This window comes from Alosa sapidissima, chromosome 12 (assembly GCF_018492685.1).
Source record: "Alosa sapidissima isolate fAloSap1 chromosome 12, fAloSap1.pri, whole genome shotgun sequence".
NCBI lineage: Eukaryota > Metazoa > Chordata > Actinopteri > Clupeiformes > Clupeidae > Alosa > Alosa sapidissima.
Genome location: NC_055968.1, coordinates 21,686,284 through 21,706,695, shown reverse-complemented (window position 1 = coordinate 21,706,695; position 20,412 = coordinate 21,686,284). Strand labels below are relative to the sequence as shown.

The window sequence follows — 20,412 nt, the reverse complement described above, 5'->3', positions numbered from 1 at the left end:
GATAGGAGATGTAAACAGGTTAGATCTCTCTTCTGTGAAGATAAACACGAGAAAACACTTGATTTAAACACAGTTTAAAAGGTCCCTCTCACTATTCTCAAATTCTTATAAAGATATATCAGATTCTTTTAGTCTGATTTTGAACTTGACTCTGTTAGTGGCAGGGTCTATTATCTAAAGGCATGAAGCTCAAGTGGAGCTGAGCGGCTAACACATAGTTAACGAATAAAAGTATATGAAGTAACTTCTGTAGACTGGAGGCGTTAGAGCAATGTGTCTTTGCCAGTTTTCACACCCGGGTATTTTTCTAGCATTTAACACTATTGCAAGGTGTCTGTACTCAGTCGCTGTCGCAACTTTTAGGTTGGGGCCTATAAAACACCTCCATCCTAATACTGAGTGCTATCCTCCTCAGTAGACATATGAAGTTGGAATCTGAAAGCCTATTTCCTTTCCCGGAGCATATCCATGCTTTGTCAGGCATCGGCAGAAGATGGCAGTACATGATCACTTTGCTACAGACCTTCTCCTGAAAGGTAGACCTACTAGTGAAAAGGGGCTTTTTAATAACACACTAAGCATCTTCCACTCCCCCCCCCCCCCCTGCCTTTGCTGGTGTGCAACGATGCAGAGATGATCTGGACTACATTAACCTTTCTGATCATTAGCATGCATACAAATACGCAATGCAGTGTGGTGTGGGTGTGGGCGTTTGGGTGTAGCCAGAAGTATGAACAGAGACCAGACGGAGTGCCTCTGTCCCTCTGCCACCGATGTTGCACACGGCCACAATGCAATCAGGAACTCGCCAGGTGTCCCCCCCCCCCCCACCATGTGCATATATACACAAGTGGGATGAGTGTGTCAGCTGGCCTCATACAAACCCCGGCTGCCAGGAGGGCATAACGCAGAGACAAACAGTTGAGAGTTGTTACGGGCAGTCACTGGAATGAATGAATGAACAAACTTTATTTGTCACTATACCAGCTGTACAATGACAATTATGTGTGATTCTCTCTGGGGCTGTGTGCACAATAATAAAAATAGAATAAAATACATAAATTAAGATTAAGAATCTTGGATCCAATTCACAACCAAGATTTAAGATGTTGATTCTATAACGGCTCCGGTGTTGATCTGAAGTGGATCACAGCCAGACTGAGCCCAGAACTGGCCCAGGTATGTTGCACACTCGGGTTGCAGAGTCGGCTGGTCCCATTGAAAAGTGGTGAAAAAGGGCACACTGATAAGGGCAGAGTGAGAAACTCATCAATCGGACTGGCAGTGTGGTCTTCAGCCTCTGCCCTACTGTCACACCTACTCACTCACCTCAGACCCTTCCACACAAGTTGTTAGTGTTACGGTCTCAGCTGTCCATTAACTACAAGCCAAACCCTGGACACATACAGACACATAAACCACGTCGACAAACATCCGATGACCTGAACAAACACACCGATTTCATTCTGAACCACCTGTTACCACCATTTCCCTTTTCCTGGCAGATTTAACAAGGTCGCTTGGTCGCTTAATCGCTGCCATTACACCACAGGAGTTAAAAAACATCCGCTTTTCAACTTGTTTGTTCCATGCTAATGGCGAAGGTTGAGATGGATTTACAACCAACAAAGAGTAAATGCCTTATGTATGCACCCACCTGTCGGCAGCTGCGCAGTCACTTTCATCTGGGATGTAGCAAGCGGGTAGATGAGTCGGCATGAAGGGCAACTTTTTCATTTGTTTTTTTTATAACAGGCGACAAAAGCCATGTGTTGCATAAGACAAGCAGAGCATTCGCAGACACTCACATTCAGTCTTTTCTCTTTCCTCATCACTGTGTTCATTTGTCACCCCTGTTTGAAAGGATAAAGCAAACCACTTTCCAACTCAATGACTGCGATGCCTCTGATAACCTTTGATGCTGACAGGAGTGCGCCACTATACATGAGGCAGAAAATGGAGCTGCCTCCACCATCAATCTACTTGAGACCACAGACAAAAATCTCTTCAAACATCTTCTGAGTTCTCCATTTATAATGAGACCGAAGAAAAACAATCAGGTCCAGCCTTTTTCCTTATCAATGGTTTTGTAAGGAGCCTCCATCTCCATCCAAATAATGGAATTGGCAAAGACTAGAAATTGCAGCATACACACATGCCTGCATTTAAATTGCATTTGTATTACAGGAAATTACAAAATATGCTCAAAGTGTCCATAACTGGAACAACCAGGCCACGCAAATTGGGTTTTAGGTACCTCAAGTGAACCTGGACAAAAACACATTTCTGGACTAGACTCTGCGTAGGCACACTCTTAAGACCTCTCAAGTGTGCAAAAACAAAAATGTCGCTGTGTTCCCATGACAACGCTTGTAATGCTGTCATTCATTGTAATGCTGACACCCATCGCCAGGCCTTTCATCTGCTGATTAAAGAAGATACACACATGCACACACAGGCATGAAACAAATCAACAGACTTATTGGATTGCCACCACAGCTATCACCCAATAGATTTTTTTGTGAATGTTTGTTCTAATATCTAATTATAATGCATGCGGGTACTGTCTAGAGATCACAACAAACCGTCAATTAAATCCTCATACTCATTCTCAACATACTCATTTGTTGCTGATCTCCTATTGAGCCCAATTAATGGTACTTCTGCCAAGTTTCTGTAACATATATCCTCACTTCCAAAACTGACTGGGCAAACTGTTGCAAACAAAATGCAGCTTAATGACCACCTCCCCCACAGAGCTGCATGTGAAACTAGCTTCTCCCTCTGTACATAAGTTCCTGCGTCATCCTAGCAGCCCTGGTAGTGTCTTCATATTGATTAGCTTGTCAGCCTCCTTCTCTGGAGAGCTCCATGGATAATGAATGAAAATATACTGTACGAGGCCATGCATTAAGCACACTCTTCATCCTGTCAGTATCATTTGCCATAGATGAGTCAGTGGGGTGACATTTACCTGCTTTCAATTCCAGCTCCTTGAATGCCAGAGAGCACTCACTGCTTTACTGATTGAAAAATATTTCACAGCCTGGAGTCAATTTACTGAAGAGTGTTTTTTTCAATAAACTTATCCCACAGTTCCCCATGTTGTTTCAGGTCTGACACAGACATGGTGTTTGTTATTACTCACAGGATTTAAACATCTGCACTGAGACTCACACAGATCTGCTCTCACCACCAACCCACTAAAAGCATTTGAACGTTACTGTGGATGGCAGATGTAATGGCGCGTTCCAGAACCCATCCAAACCAGTGGGACTTATCCTACCTCCAACTAAGAAAAGTGCACTGGAATGCCTGTCGAAGTGGAACCTCCTACCGGCGAACTCGGGGGAGCTTGACTTACCACGACCTCACCAAAATAAGTCATAGGATAATGGTGGCGACTGTGGAGTCACACTTTGTGAGAAGAAAAACTTCAAGGAATAGGCTATAAACTTTACTTCTCTGCGTGTAGGGTTGTTTCAGCTTAGCGCGGCGGTTGTCCATGTTTTCTGTTTACATTCCACTTCAATTTCCTGGAACGGTTTGAAGTAGGAGCTAGTATACTTCAGGTAGGATAAGTCCCTCGTCCCATTGGTTTGGATGGGCACTGGAACGCAGCATAAGCTGACACTGAAATCCCAGATCAATCCCAAACCAAAGGGCTCTATTGGATCTGTCACACATTTACCAGACCTCACACAAGGCCTCTGATTCTCTCAAGGCCTCTGATATAACGTAAAGAGCTTTGTAACATCCAGCACCCAGACCAAATCTGTTTACAGTTAGGTACTATTGGGAGAATGACCACAGTTGAAAGATGCTATGAGTTGGAATTTTAGTTTAAAGCATTCCAAGATGACCTTGAAATGGCAAACAGAATTTGAAGAAATAACCACTTTGACATAATGCTCTGTTGCTCAGATATCCACTGAAGTCAGCATCGGACCGAACTCTCTTAATACCAGAGTTATACCGTTATACCAGGTATTGTATTTATACCTGAGGCACTGTATCAAATACATGCAAGTCAAAGGAAGAGTGTTCTCATGAACTTAAGAAGAACAGTACAATAATTTGCATCTTATTATTTTCTCAATAAAGAAAATAATGAGATGCCCCCCACCCCCCCACTTCCTTTCCAGTTAAAACTGTGCATTGCCCCTTTTAGCATAAATGTTTGCCCGTTCTTCTCTATAAAAAGCCTCAAGGTCCCGTAAATCCTTAGGTTATATTGTATGAAATGCACATTTGAGAAATTCGTCTCCTCAAAGTGGCTCAATGATATTGAGGTCAGGAGACTGTGATGGTCACTTCCGAACCAAAACGTTTTTCTGCTATAGCAACTGAAGGGTGGACTTGGCCTTGTGCTTCGGATCATTGTCTTGTTGGAAAGTCAGGAGTGCACCATCTTGCCATAAATCTTGTCTAGTCTAGTGTCTGTCTAGCACACAACCCCAAAGTATTATTCCACCTCCATGCTTCACAGTAGGGATGGTGCACTTTTGGTCATAGGCCCTGTTGACTCCTCCACACAGTGTTGATGATTGTGACCATAAAGGTCTATTTTGGTCTCATCACTCCAAATGACTTTGTTCCAGAAGTTCTGAGGTTTGCCTAGGCCCTGTTTGGCATATTGTAAGTGTGTAGTTTTGTGGCATTGATGCATGAATGGCTTTTTTCTAGCAACCAAACCACAGCCTATTTTTGTTTAAGTGCCTCCTTATTGTGGATCTTGAATCAATAACACCACTTTCTTGCAGTAAAGTCTGCATTTCAGCTGAAGTAAGTTGAGGGATTTTCTTTGCATCCTGACCAATTGAAATCCTTGTTATTCTGTCTGACTGTGGCCTCTCCGCTTCTTCATCAGACTTTGACCAACATTTTAAAATATTTGGATATGTCTTTATATCCTTTTCCTGATTTATACAGTACAATTACCTTTTCTAACTAATCTTTTGACAGCTCCTTTGCTTTCCCCATGGCTCAGTAGCAAAGTCAATGCAGCCCTGAATGAAATGTGCAAAGGTCTAACAAGAGCTTTGAAACTCATACACCAGTACTAATTACAATCAAATAAGTCATAGATGTGGAAATGTACATGTACATATATGTACATAACCTATTAATCCAGGATGTGTCAACTTGTGTGTATATCATCAGGTTAAACATTTAAGTGTATATAAACCTTTGATCATTATTATTTAAAAAAGGGCACACACGATTATGTGATAACAAAGGGCTTCAACTGACCACTTTCCCTAAATTAAAAAAGGGTTTCTAAATGACCAATCAGATTTTCTGATATCGCACAAATTCTGCCAGGGTATGTGGCACAGCAGAGAGGTGTTTGAGTAGAGGGGTGAAGGAGGTGGCTCTTACCAGACTCTGCTCACACAGCAGGCAGAAGAGCATGGCGTTGCCCACCTCCCTGAGGTTCTGGAAGCACACAGTCTTCAGCTCGGCGTACTCCACGATGTCCTTCAGCTGGTGGTGGAAGAACTCCAGAATACCTGTCAGTTAGACGTCATCACAGACAAGGAAGGAGTTTTAACAGGAGAGACACGCGGCGCTTGGACAGATTTAAAAGAAGTAAAAAGGTACTGATTATAGCTATAGACACTAATTAGAGTACAAAGACACAATGAACGCAAATTATTGAATGGTTACGAAACGATTCAGAGAATGGAATATTGAACAAAAAGATGCACTCAACAGTTGTTTTTTCTCCGATGTTTAACACGGAACTCGGTATTGCAAGGAATAGAAATCTCCATTCCATCCTCTGATATTCTGTTACATCTTAGTCACCGAAGCCTGTCACTTACTCCCCCAAGCACTTCCCATGCACCTGCCACTTTGTCTAATACACCATGGCCATGTCGACTGTATCTATACCGGAGTTACCGTGAAAGAGATAGGGGCAGATCTGTATGTGTTTAGAAAGTGCTTTGAAGAGGGGAAGACAAGCTGAATGCCAAGTGTGCCACCAGTGTGAAGTTGAAAATAATCTATGTCAGAGAGGGGCTATGAATGAAACATGTACCCCATTCCCCATCTCAGGTTAGATTTCAAAGTGCTGTGCCCTATGGGAACCCCTATTTGAAAAACATCCATGGCATCACAGTGTCAAATCATTCAGATCGCGTCTCCCCCCCCCCCCCGCTGCTCTACACTTCACTTTACAACCAGCAGGCAATCAATGCGCACCCCCTGGTGATCCTTCTGAAGCTTCTGATCCTTTTCTTCCTGATTCTGAGACCTCTGCACCCCACCTCCACACCACTCTCCACTCAACATCTAAAATAGAGTTCATGCGCTTGTGCACAGGTTACTAGAGGAGAAATTAAAAGTCAGCCTCTTTCCACAGGACTTGTGGTGGACCAGCCCAGTCAGGGTCCGATTTCATTTAGTCATTCAGTCAGACAGCAGGAGTCTGTGGCCAGCAGAGCGAGCAGCAATCAAACGTGACATTGTTTCAGATGATGCTGAGGCTGTCAGGAAACTTTCCGTGCCAGCCACATCCTGCTGGTCTCTAACTATGAGCTGGAGGGATTTACAATGCTAAACACCCCAGCACTAGGGGCCCTATCAGCTGCATCTCAACACTGACTCATCCACTACTTCAAATACCTCATGCATCATGTTGTTAAATGCCGAGAGACCATTGGCCTTGGACTTATTCTTCATTAATTTCTTTATCATGACCCTGTCTGTTTTAACGTCACCCTTATTTTATCATGGGCTATATCTAATGTGTGATGCATCATGGGTGTGCCAAGTGCCATACTGGTTGCCTAGTAACGGGTACACTGGCGATTTAATGTAAGACTACACAGTGTTATGTGTGGGACACCCTACTGGCTCCTTACCTGGGGAGCCGTACTCGTGGCGAGGCAGACGGCAGATCTTGGGCATCACCTCCATCAGGGTCTTCACATACTGCATGATGGTGCCTTGCAGCTACATGAGGAAGTAAAAGCAGAGGCCAATTAACACAAATGAAAATCCCCAGTGCACAAAGCACATATTTCTAGCCCTGGTATTGCATTTTGAGCTTAGTGGGCAAGACTCAATTATTTTGAAGAATCCTTTGGTGCCATGTGCCTAATACTCAATTACTTCAGAAGTACATCCTACTGCACTTCCAACTTAATTACATTACAAAATGTAGTTAGGATTAGAATGAGGCTGCAGTGTCAGGATTGACAACCAATGGAAGCAAATAGTATTATGAATTGCATAACTACATTTTCTTTAAGACACTGAATGTAAGGGGGCGGAAGCACAGACACCACTTGACAAGTCATGACCACATGACAACAGTCACTTTATAGCTCTCATTAACACAAGGAACTCATCCATTCTCACCAGGCTTTTCACGACCTTCAAGAGCTCCTCCATCACCACGGCGATGCCCTGGTAGCCCAGCAACCGGCAGATTGCCTTGATGTGAGGAGGCCCAACAAAGTTCCGGTAGAAGCCAAATATGCTGCTGTAGGCAAGATTCAGAGCCTGTGTACAGACAGACACAGAAAAAGAAGGAGAGACAGACAGACGTCGTGATTAGATTTGCAGTGGATTTCACAAAATAAACATACACATAATTTGTCTTCCCAGAATGTTTCAGGCCCTTCCTGGAAGATTTTTAATTAAAAAACAATTCATCATTTAATTTCAACAATTTTTTCTTTCTAAGCGTTTATTTCTCAATTGCCCACAAATGGCATTGAAAAGAGATGAATAGAGTATTGATGCCAGAGAAACCTGTTAACAGGATTAATTTCAGAATCCTGATCGTATGAGTTCCCTCTGACACTTTCATACCCTCGAAAGAGGCAATGACTCCTCTGCTCAAGATCTATAGAGATAGAGCAGATTGCTATAAATACAAAAATAACTTGACTCACAGCTTATCCTTACTGCATGCGAGCAAAGAAATAGAAATGGAGAGTCAAACAAAAGTTCTGCTCAAAACGTCGTGCCGCATCACGCTGCATGGCACTGTGTCGCATCACGTCCAGTTAGGACTCTCCTATTTAAAACAGCGTAATCAAACACAATGACTCTGATCCCTCACCTGTGCAAACATCAGAATGAGATGCCACCCCACGCTACCCTTCCCACCTGGGTTCTGCTCAAAGGTTCTTCCTGTAAAAGGCCAAAGATGTCCCTCTCACTTCGACTATGCACTTGGTGAACTGAGATTTAATGCTCACTAGCACTGACACTATGGGTCGATTTCTTGTACATGGATTAAGCCTACTGCTAGACAAAAAGCTTTTATCAATGGATATTGTCACTGAAGTTTTCTTTTAGTCTAACATCAAGGCTACACCGGGTTGAACCGTTCCGTTCGTGGAGTGTAAAAAAATAGCTTTAGAAGACTGGTCTAATTTTTTCATGCCGGTTTCACATTGATTATAATGGAAGCTAATGGAAGCGAACAGAATGCTTCAGTTATGTGCCTGGTGTGGCCAGCCTGTAAGGCTTTATCTGTGTCTGGAAACTGGCTGTATGAGAATATAAAATAAAAAAAAAAAAACTGAAAAATTATTCAAATGAATAAAGAGATTTTCAGGCGGCTTCAGTGATGGCAAGGATATTTCATTTCATTGTAGAGTTAGTGGAATATAAGGGAGTGTTGAAACGTCTGTGTGTGTGTGTGTGTGTGTGTGTGTGTGTGTGTGTGTGTGTGTGTGTGTGTGTGTGTGTGTGTGTATGGGTCTATGCCTTGGAGACAGGGGGATTTGAATGGACGTCTCTGGAGGGTTTCGAACAGATTCATTTCTGCCTGCTTAGACACCTCTCATTCTCACAGAGGAGAGAAGCATTCCAGGAAAAAGCTAATTCCAGGAAAAAAAAAAAGATAAAAAGGCTTGTTAAATAGACGTGATGAGATTTGTGACGGAAGCAGAGTGTGTCGAGGAGAGAGAGAGAATGGGGAGGGTGCAACAGAGAGGGAGGCAGGGAAGAACCCCCATACAAGACAACAAAAAAAAAGGTGGCGAGACACAATAACCGAGAGAGAGACTGAGAAGAGGCGAAGAGAGAGAGAGAGAGAGAGAGAGAGAGAGAGAGAGAGAGAGAGAGAGAGAGAGAGAGCATGAGGGAGGGAGCTCAAACGTAATCTTTTTCGATATTCGCTTCCAGAACAGTGTTTCTTTTTTTTTTTAAGTAGCTCCCTCTCCCCTCCCCTCTTCTCTCTCCAGACCCATCTTATCATTTGGACCACTCGCATACAGCAACAGAAGCAGCGGCAGCAGCAGAGGCAGAGGCAGTAGCATCAGCAGCAGCGACACCAGTACTGTGTGTGTGTTTGTGTGTGTGTGCGCGCGCGCAAGCGTGTGTCTGTGTGTCAGGGGTCAGGGTCTGAGCACTGGGAACCCATCTCTCTCACTCTACCTCTGCACGGAGACAGTCTGACCCACACGGAGGAGGAGGGACAGGAGTGCGGACAGAGAGTGTCTCTCCTCTTTCTCTCTGTAGTCCCTCTCTCTCTCTCTCTCTCTCTCTCTCTTTCTCTCTGTAGTCCCTCTCTCTCTCTTTCTCTCTGTCCTTCTGCATGCAAACAGTCTCACCCACAGGAGACCGAGTGGAGTGTAGACAGGCAGGATGATGCTTGAGACGCAGCAACAGACTTAAAGGCAGCAGGGACCCTGTCCGCTCAACTCTATGAAAACCACCACAGCTGTCAATCAAGCGCTGCCCCCCCACTACCACCACCCCTCTTCTCGTCTGTGGCGGTAAGTCCCTTGCTTGTTCTCCAACCTCCTAAATACTGGAGTCAGACGCACATGTTGCTATGGGTAACTGCTATGGTAACAGAAACTGTAGTCAGAGTAAGATCATTTGCACCGACATCTGCACAGACACACAGTACTTACAAAACATTAGCAAGGATGAAAGGTTAAATAGAAGCACAGAGTTCACATGGAAATGTGATCAGCTGAGGCAGGAATATACGCTGAGAAATGCTCACTCAAGTTCATCTAATTATATTTTATCCTTAGAGAAGTGTGTTTAAAATATAGCCCTGCACAATTCTGTAAAGAACCATAATGTGGAACCTTCAGTTCAGAACAATCCAGAGCCCCTTACATATTTGCAATTGTAAGCCTCAAAAGAGTAAATGCTTTCTAAGATCTACATTGGCATTTAGCTCACAGTTTTGCATTGTGGAAGCTAACCTTCAATGCCATATACTTCACAGTGCATTTTAGGAATCTTTTCTTTCAGCCAGGGGTTAAAGCAAGAAAAATGTATCTACCTGAAGTTATCATATATATATATATATATATATATATATATATATATATATATATATATATATATATATATATATATATATATATATATACACATACATACACACACTTTTTTTGTATGTTTGTGTGTGGTTTTGCTTTGTCTGCAACTTCTAAAATGTGCCTGCCACTTCAAAATCAGCACTGAAATCCTGTAGTTTGAACTCACTCCTAAACAACACCTGGATTCCAGAACCTGGGAATTGAACCTTAACTTTAACTTAACTAGAACGTAAACCTTGTTTTACCTGAAGGAGTCACAAAGGAAAGAGATGACTGGGCTGCATCTGTATTGATTGATACATTTCAGATTCAGTCTTTCAAAAGCTTGGATGCTTGCATCAAAGGTTGCTTTGATGCAGATCTAAACTTCAGCCTAGCAGTGACTAAATACATGTACACTATACAGACTATACTGAATGTGGGTTGTGATGTAGCAGATACAAGTCTTTCAAGTCTTGTGGCTGAAAGTAACTTTGTGCTTTGATGCAGAGCACAAAGGCAGGTTTGTCTACTAATCTTTGTCAGAATTCAGAAAAGGCTGGCTCATTTTTTAAAGTCTGGGTCAAATGTGACCTTTAAAGGGATCATGTTCAAATCTATATCAACCACTGTTTGAAGCTGATAGGATTGTAGACTGTAACAGGGTGGGTGTTGGGAGATAGAAAGTGGCAATGTGATGTCTGTCATGAGATGTAAAGCTGCTCAATATCATTTACTGCCACAGAGTGAAAGGCAGTCTATCAACTTTCAATAAAAGCACTGACTCCAATGCTTGTCTGATCTGGAAAAAGGACTTTTCATGAGGAAAATATATTTTCCGCAAAGGACAAAAGTGCTGATACATTTGGGACTGCTGTGTCTCGACATGGTAGAGTGTTTTCAAACAAAAACAAAACTGAATTGTAAATGTGTTATTGTCGGGTGTCGGAGACTATGAATAAAATAATCTGCAACGTTACCCACTTATCTGTGGCAAGAGATTCATAATTTAGCAAAAAAAAAAACCTGAATCCTGCTACCCGAAGCCGACACTAGCCCATGGGCAGTAGACCGCTGTGCCGTTTCACCGTAGGAAAGTGAAACCCAAATGACCAAATTTCCATATAAACCAGAGGTCTATTTGTCTCTGCTACTTGATATTCTTGCACTAGGATGGTTTTCAAACAAAGGGCCACAGCAGTTTGACGCTCTCGAACACTAAAGCGAGTGGGCAAGCATGAATTTCTAAGACAGGGTGGAACATCCAGAGGTCAGCTCAATTGAACCAGGCATGTGGGCTTTGCTCCGACACAAAACCAAGGGGGAAAGGACAACAAGGACATCCTTTTGTCCAGTCTCCCGTTTTCAGAGATCTGAGAGGCAGCCACCAAACATCTATGGGATCTTAGTGTCAGACAAGGGGAGAAAAAAAAAATGTTAGACTGAACATCCCTCTCTCCCTTCCTCTCTTTTGCAGCTCGCCTACAAAATCCAGAGAAAAGATCCTGAGAAACTCTACAGTAAGCAATCAGTTTCTCCCCTCTCCAAACCAAGCACACCCCAAACTTAAAGCCAGTATGCCAATCACTGTGCAAAATATCACGGCCACGTCGGCCATAGTGAGCTGGCCTTCGGCACCCGTCTGCCTCGACACTTTCTACAGCATCATGTACCACCCCAACTGGAACAGCCTGCTGATGGGCTACACGCGCAAGAGCTTCCTACGTGAGGACCGTGTGCCGGTCAGCCAGACCACCACCCTCCTTGGCAACCTGAGCCCGCAGACCACCTACATCCTGTGCGTGTCGTGCAAGTCAGCGGCCAACCCCGTGCGCGGGCAGTGCCAGGTTTTCAACACGCTGTACGAGGGGGCGGAGATGAGCAGCGGGCGCCGAGACCTGGCCATGGGCGTGTGGCTGGCCAGCAGCCTCCTGCTGCTGGTCATCGCTGTGGTGCTGCTCTGGGGCTGCCTGTACTCCATGTGCCCCGGGCAGGGGCAGCAGCTGGGGGAGGGGGGCAATTGCCCAGCAGCGAGCTCCCCACACCAGGGCCAGACCCTGGTGCCTGGCGGAAGAGGAGGAGGTGGAGGAGGAGGCGGTGCAGTGCAGGGGGCTGGGGATATAAGAGACAGCAGCTTCTACACGCCCAGCTGCAGTGAGGAGGAAAAGGAAGAGGACTCCCAGCAGGACAGAGTGCTGGCAAACCCCTCCCACATGGAGCAAGGAGGGGGGGTCTTGGCTGAGGCTGAGACCCAGGGGCACGAGCTTGGAAGGCTCCTCAAAAATAGCAATGGAAGCCCAAACTGAGATGCTGATTCATTGTCAACAGGACACTGCCGTCATGCGACTGGGCATTTTAACAGCAGCCATGTGACGCAGTTTGAGACTAAATGACCCATACAAATCATTCTTTTTATCATGGGAGGCTGTTATGGCTTCAAGGATTGAAGATAATGAATGTCGTACAGGAAGTCAAAGCAATGAACACTGAAAGGTTTGTTTATACGTGCTACAAATTATGTTTTTGTCTTTCTTATGTATCTTTCCGTGAAAAACGTCAATGTTTGCGATAGCTGACAAACAAACAGAAAATGAATGCAAACTACTGCTTTAAGGCAAATGTCTCATTTTCCATAGTAGGGTAACTGACAATCATGTCATTGTATCGATGTGTTTCAAGCTCCATTTATTTCCATTTAAAGTCACTGTGGTAAAACATGAGACACAATTAACATGAGCAGCATCTATCTGATTGTAAGATGTGTTCCCTTCCTTTCTGCCTTCCTTGTATTACCACAGCACTGCGGATTGTGGATCTGCTAAAACAGGTCATTAGAGTCAGTGTGAAAGAGAAAACCAAATGAGAACATTGCTTTCTAGCCCTTCATTAGCCTTGCTGGCTGAGATGTGAAAAATAAAATGAATTCTTGTGTGATCGTACCCTGAAGGCTCGTCTGGAACATTCTTCCATAATGTGACAACATTTGTGGGAACACACATGGGATCACACGAGATGACACCTCGGGGAGGGGTATAATGTAATGCAGCAATATGGGATGAGCGCAGCAATGGAATAGAGTGTAAAATGACCCCATCACTTTAGCTGTAGTAACACTCCCAGAGAAGACATATGTATCTCTGTGTGTGACTACAGCATGCTAAAGAACAAACCATATCAATCCTAGTGTGTACTGGATGCTTGAGATGCAAGCTGCATCCAATCAGAGTCATTATTTAGGCTCTGTTATGGGCATAGCCTTTCTCCTTCACAAGCTAATGGCACATTTTAAAGCAACTCATATGAACACTTGAATGCATATGCTCCGTACTTTCTACACAGGCCTGGCTCTGTAAATGGGGAAACAAGTAAAGTGACTTGGACTGAGCCTTACACTATGCCAGCCGATCATAAACACATTGCTTCAGGAGGTGGGAGAGTATTTTATTGGCAGTCAAACTTAAATATTAACAACATTTTGCCAAAATCAAGGAATGTGTCTTTAAATAGCAAATTACCCCTCAATGCATAGGCTATATGGTTCAAAATTCAGCAGCAAATTTCAGGCAACTGCATCGTTTAAATCCTCTTTCCAGGGGCTCCTTTAATCTGAGATTTAATGCGGAGATGTTCTGAACCAAATTCCATGTGTATGATTACCCTGACAGCCTCTGGGTGAAATTCTGTCAATGTGGGCCCATGGAATTTACGAATCTGTAGATGTGTACATAAAAAACCTTGGATTTTGTGTTCTCACCTGTTGGCCTGTAAACACACAGACACACACACACACACACACACACACACACACACACACACACACACACACACACACACACAGGCACACACACAAACACACATACCCCCCTCCACACACACACACACACACAGGCACACCCCCCCTCCCCCCAGTCATATTTTGTACCGCTATGTCGCTTCTCTAAATGGCTCAAACTGACCTTTGACCCATACAGGTAGTGGGGTTGGGCATTAGGAGGCTTGTCCCTCTGGAACTCCTGCGAAAACGGAAGGACTGTGCGAACAAACCTAGAAAACAAGAAAGAGAGGCAGAAACAGCATTAGATGAGAGAAGGGGAGAGAGACACATGGGGAGACCTGGTTTTTATATCAGATGGGTCAAAAAGAAGGGATCATGGAGAATCAAGAAAAACATATTAAAAAAATCTTTGTATATTCCCACAAGGTGTTTGGGTGCTCTGAAAATGATAACCAAAATGATTTTTCAGACTTGTGAGGTCTGCTGTTCAGACCCTAAAGGGATTTATTTTCTGTTCATTGCTTTTTGTGAGAGTGTTTCTACTTATCTCAGTAAGGAAAATAAATCAAGAGCCTATGTTGAGTATATGTCTTCTGAAGGCCTAAACAGAGCCCAGCCAAAAACTCCAATAAAATTTGTATCAACTTTGAGGGACAACTATGACCATGCAGGATCATCCAGACCAAACGTGACGATTTTGCTACATACTATTCCTATTTATGTACCAGAATTCAAAATTTGAGCCTCCTACATGGTTTAGTTATTGCGCTGTGGGCTTGTGAACTTTGACAAAAAAAAGAGGCCGACCAAAATCGACACCCCCCTCCCCCTGTAAAACTGGCTGTATCTTGGAAAGTATTGATCTTACATAAGACTAATTTTACAGTGCGTCACCTGGGTAACATCGGTACACCTGATATTTTTTTCAGAATTTTTTGAAACCTAAGTGCGTGGGCCCTGGTTCAATTGACGTGGAATGACCCAGATGATTTAATCACAAATCAAATGGCGGCTATATTTAAATAAATAAATAAAAAACAAAAACACCAGTACATGGCCACACTTTATAAGACAACTGTTGTGTCGGCCTTCCATCTTCACCAATCTATAAGATTACAGTCAAGACCCTTTTCATCTGTGATCCGTTCGGTGGATTGATTTAAATAATCCTTTTCGTTCTGGTGATAGTTTTGACATCTGTTTACCTTGTATCTAAGTAATTCATTCTCCTTAGAGTCACGTTTTGTATATGTTTATGGGTTCTTGCTATTGACGACACACTATTGTTATTATTCTGTTACAATTATTTAGTCTATTACCATTATTAGTTATTTTTATGTAGGCTATGACTACTTTAAACTGTTCATTTGTAATGATAATGTTTATTGTTACAGTATTAGTGTGTCATTTTGGACAAATGCATCTGCAAAGAACCATAACCATAACAACTTGTAAAAAGTCAATGGACACTGTCTGATATAAAAACAATGTCTTGCTTTGATGTTTATTTTGGCTTCATCAAGATTACAACAAAAAATGGCTTTGCATATTTCAATTTATATCTAATGAATCTAGAATATATAAAAGATCCACTTTTTGAACTAAATTAGAGGGTAAAAATGAACTTTTCCACTATATTCAAATTTTTTGAGACCCAACTGTATTATAACCTATATTAAGTATATATAAGTATATATATACACTATATATACTCTTTTGATCTCGTGAGGGAAATTTGGTCTCTGCATTTATCCCAATCCGTGAATTAGTGAAACACACTCAGCACACAGTGAACACACAGTGAGGTGAAGCACACACTAATCCCGGCGCAGTGAGCTGCCTGCAACAACAGCGGCGCTCAGGGAGCAGTGGGGGTTAGGTGCCTTGCTCAAGGGCACTTCAGCCGTGCCTACTGATCGGGGTTCGAACCAGCAACCCTCCGGTTGCAAGTCTGAAGCGCTAACCAGTAGGCCACGGCTGCCCCTAAGTATACAGCACAAACAGCCTGTATATCAACCTAGGTCTATGAATATTTCATGAACAGTTCCCTCAGTAGTGTGGGAGTAAGCTACACCTTCTGAGTAAGGAATGGAGAAAACTGACCCAAGTAACTATAATATATTCCTTCAGGTAAGCTTGGAGTCAATTCCTAGTTACATAAGTGTGGTGTCTGGCCAGCCGGCATGTTGTCAGATGTAATCCTGGAGAGAAGCAGCCACTGGAGCATCAGGTCTGGCTGAGGCTGTGGCCACCTTATCAAAGTTTTTTTGCCAAGCTCCAGCATCAGCACCCAGCCAGGACAGCTATATATATATATATATATATATAGCATAATGGCTGCCTGGTGTGTGTATATACACACACACCAGGCAGCCATTATGCCCTGGGCACATGGCTCTAATGGTGGAGGCAACCTATTCCTCTGTCCAACCCATCCTTTCTCTCTCGCTCTCTCTCTCTTTTTGTCACATCACCCTTGCTCTCAAACTTTCCTGTACAGTATACCTTCATGGTTGTCCTCTCTTTCATCTTTTCTCTCTCTCTCTTTGTCACTTCTCTTCTGTTCTTTCTTCCCCCACTCATTACCTCTCTCTCTCTCTCTCTCGTGTCCTTGGCTCACCTCAGCATATCAGTTTAGAAAATCTGTGGCATCTCATTATCTTCTCTCTCTCATTCTCTCTCTCTCTCTCTCTCTCTCTCTCTCTCTCTCTCTCTCTCTCTCTCTCGGAAGGGGGTGGGGGTGGGTAAATGGGTCAGACTTCTGGCTTGTGCTCTGAAACATAATTGTGTTTGTGGCGGCCCCCACCCCCAAACTCCTCCCCCGGTCGTGCTGGTGACAGGCTGACAAGGAGAGGTGCTGATTTCTTCCCATTTTGCCTTCTCCCAATTATCTTTCAAATCTTCGCCATAAAAGCCTCAGTTATCTGCCCAGCTTCCATCGTTAGACTGTCTATCTTTGTCTCTTCGATTTTATGGTCAAAACATCTTTTGAGCTGCAGACACTCTGTGGCCATTATTTGCCAATGGTGAGACCTCCGTTAGGTCATAACTACATGATATAAAGGGTTCTTTTCAAAAGAGCACTTCAAAAGAGCAAAAGAGCTCTTCTGGGTGGTTTGGTGCTTTATAGCAGAGCCTTGCAGTTCTATTTAAGCACCCACTCAAGGCGCTCCCTTGGCCTTGAAAAGGGTGAAAGGTCAGGATGTTAAGGTTTGTGTGGAAAAGACGTGTCTGATGACTGGGGCACCTGTTGGTGGAGCCATTGTAGCAGTAGTTGGGCAGGAAGTCGTAGTTCAGCTCCCAGAAGACGTGCAGGGTGATGCGGCCATAGGGGGCGGACACGTTGTGGTTGGCCTCCCGGAACATGGCGTCCATGCTGTCCAGTGTCAGGAACTTGCTCAGGAGCTTATGGGTCATACGGTTTATCTCCAGGAGACCTTCCAGCTCCTGAGAGGCACACAGATACAGTGAGATAGACGCAGTTGGGTGTACATACAACAGTGTGGTAAAAGTGCTCAATCACATTTCATACACATACAGCTCCTGAGAGGCACATGGAGACAATGAGACCGATCCAGGTGTGTGAGCATACAGCAGTACGGTAAACTCACTCAGTCACATCTCTCTCCCCCCCTCCCTCACACACACACACACACACACACACAAAAGCAAACACAGAGCTCCTGAGAGACACAGGGTCACAATGAGACAGATGCAGTTGTATGTGCATAGTGTAATTCTCTCTCACACACAGCTTGCTGGTTCAGCCATTTAGAAGCAGTCAAGGCGCTCTCTAAATGATTTCAGCTCTGAGATGCATTTCAATTGTGTTTGTAGATGGGTTTTCATTAAATCCACACCTGCCAGATCAGACTCCATGAAGCAATCACAAGAAAAATATTTCTTTCATCTACCTGACAAAACTTCTGCTTGTAAAGATCAGTTATGATATAAATGTTATATAACATATATTAGCCTGCCAACATCACCCAGATGTAACCCTTATATTCACATTAATTCATATTTATATTAACTCTAACTGGCACATTCATAAACTTCAACGGAAGGTTTTAAGAACATATTGAAATAGAAAATATCTTCCCCATCTGCCTAGTTTACATTATACTGGAGCAGGTGGACCAACCGTCTTTCGAGCTAAACTCAGAGCGGAGTCTGCAGTCCTTCTTGATGAGTGAGTGCCATCTAAAGCTGCCTTATGTTTAAACTCCCTCCACTCATCTACCCACTGAAGCACACACTCTTAAAACGAATGCTGTGCAGTCAGGTGCTTCTCAGTAGGACAGCAGACTTTAAGATGAAGAGAGGGAGCTGGAGCACACTGATAGATACAAATATAATATGAGCCCTTAATGAGAGGCCCCTGGGCAAATCATTGTCTATTAGAAATGCTTGGATTGGAGTCAACTGGGTGACCCTCATTTTTATATTTTCCAATTTAGATTGCATGCGCCAGGTCAGCAGCATATCAAGAAACGGTGTCTGTGTGTGTGTGTGTGTGTGTCTGTGTGTGTGTGTGCGCGTGTGATTGTGCTGCAGCACTCACCATGATGGAGGTGAGGTCCTCACTCTCAAAGCGGCCGATGGCCAGCTCCAGAGACTTGTGGAGTGCGGCGGACAACCTCTGGGTGAGCAACCTGTTCAGGTCAATGGAGCGACCCAGCAGCTAAGGAACAGGCAGTCAAATCAGATTGGAGTCTCCCGTGACAGAAAGACAAACAGAGGAAATCAATAGGCATGGAACAGAACCTCATCTGACAGATGAACACGGAGACTAGCAGACAGACAGATGAGCAAATACCAAATACAGAGAGACAGAGAGCTAGATATCATGGCAAAAAGATGTCCAGATAAGCACAAACATGGAGACCGATTCAGGGGGTATAGACAGAAACAAACGACAAGGGGAGATGGACACAGGAGAGATCGACAGACAGGGACACAGACACAGCCAGACAAAGACAAGATTCAGACAAGACAAAACAAACACAGAGAGGCAGACAGACAAAGACTCAGATTCAAACAGAGAAAAAAAACTCAGAGAAGCAGACAGAGAAACACAGACACAACAACAGACATCAGGGATGAGGGATGCCAGGAGCAGAGCAGCAGGCATGAGCAGACTGACACGCTGGGATTGAGTCAACAAGAGCCAAATAAAAGGAGGACCAGCAACACCTGACAGGACTGAGCTCACAGGGGCTACACAGCCGGAGATGATTGACAGGCGGCCGTGGCTGCACAGGCTTATAAAATGATTATCTAGTCTGAGATAACAAAAATGATGCAATACTCTACAGCTTTCCTATCGTCTTCCCACTTTTCCATTTTTAATATCTTCATTCACAGTAACATTATTGCTATAACACAAGGAGCACTGAAGACTGCAAACAATCCCTTTATTGACACCATTTGATGGACAGGTTTGATTGCACCCCATTACACCTACAGTACACTAAGAGAAGAGGTATACCTAAGTCTGAGATATACCAAAAAATTAACAGCAAGCTGTTCTACAAGACTCCAGACATAATTTATGGTTTCGGAATAATTATACAGAACGCAAGGGAAATTTCTTCAAATAAATAAGGCCTATTAACACTGTATCTACGATGGAATTTATGAATCTAACGTCATATTTCTATGGAAAAACACATCTTGGCACTGAAACTAGTCATCAATTTACATAATTAAATGGCCATGGGGATTTTTTTTATCAGGGCTTGTTTATGCGTTGGCACTGAATCTAATCTCATGCATTTAAATAATGTATATGAACATGGGGAAACTTTTTATCAGGGTTTGTTTGTGTCTTATGAAGACACTTCTAAAATTATTCAATCCATTTACACTGAATCACAGACAGCAATGCGTCTGTGCTATGCAAGTAAAAAAGACAGTGAGACAAAGGCACTATTTGCATGGATACAGATAATCAACACCCATTAGATTTTGCTTTGGCTTAATGCCATATTAGCACCTGGTGGCAAAAAGCACCTGGTGGCGAAACCAATATAAATTAATAATTTGTTTTGGATAAAAGCGTCGGACAAATGAATTAATGTAAGCTATAAATAAATAAAATAAGTGTCAAGATTTCCCGTCACAGACCCTTTAGTGACAGGTCGTCCTCACCTGGACATGTCTCTGCTTTAGCAGCGTCTCGTAGCGGTTAGACGCTGGCCATGGAATGTTAGCACCTTGGTTTTTACAGTCTGCTCTCAGCCGCTTGTCCAGGAGAAGGCTAGAGCGCACGCGCACACACACACACACACACACACACACACACACACACACACACACACAGGAAAACATTCACAAACAACCACT

General features: G+C 43.5%; 2 protein-coding genes and 1 long non-coding RNA gene across 3 annotated transcripts in view; 2 read left to right on the top strand and 1 right to left on the bottom strand.

The window, feature by feature from the left end:
• The window catches only part of cyfip1 (cytoplasmic FMR1 interacting protein 1), a 54,628-nt gene that overhangs the window by 2,341 nt on the left and 31,875 nt on the right, over positions 1 to 20,412 (bottom strand). Inside the window, exons 20-26 of the mRNA XM_042057156.1 lie at positions 20,218 to 20,326; positions 18,629 to 18,748; positions 17,312 to 17,511; positions 14,246 to 14,333; positions 7,372 to 7,515; positions 6,873 to 6,963; positions 5,383 to 5,513 (exon numbers count right to left, since the gene is read on the bottom strand). Of these exons, the coding sequence (XP_041913090.1) occupies positions 5,383 to 5,513; positions 6,873 to 6,963; positions 7,372 to 7,515; positions 14,246 to 14,333; positions 17,312 to 17,511; positions 18,629 to 18,748; positions 20,218 to 20,326 (883 nt within the window). The remainder of the gene's footprint in view (positions 1 to 5,382; positions 5,514 to 6,872; positions 6,964 to 7,371; positions 7,516 to 14,245; positions 14,334 to 17,311; positions 17,512 to 18,628; positions 18,749 to 20,217; positions 20,327 to 20,412) is intronic.
• Positions 262 to 20,401, top strand: LOC121678000. Its single transcript, XR_006021129.1, has 3 exons — positions 262 to 349; positions 9,278 to 9,280; positions 20,390 to 20,401. It is a non-coding gene; the product is annotated as an uncharacterized LOC121678000 (long non-coding RNA).
• Positions 9,284 to 13,228, top strand: LOC121677999. Its single transcript, XM_042057163.1, has 2 exons — positions 9,284 to 9,746; positions 11,767 to 13,228. Exons 1-2 carry the CDS (start codon positions 9,676 to 9,678, stop codon positions 12,593 to 12,595), a joined length of 900 nt encoding a protein of 299 aa, XP_041913097.1. The 5' UTR covers positions 9,284 to 9,675; the 3' UTR covers positions 12,596 to 13,228.

Bases quoted from the DNA above. Each gene is read 5' to 3' on its own strand.
- LOC121677999 (XM_042057163.1), top strand. From the start codon at position 9,676: ATGAAAACCACCACAGCTGTCAATCAAGCGCTGCCCCCCCACTACCAC. The intron at 9,747-11,766 runs GTAAGTCCCTTG...TCTCTTTTGCAG, and splicing joins CCCTCTTCTCGTCTGTGGCG to CTCGCCTACAAAATCCAGAG.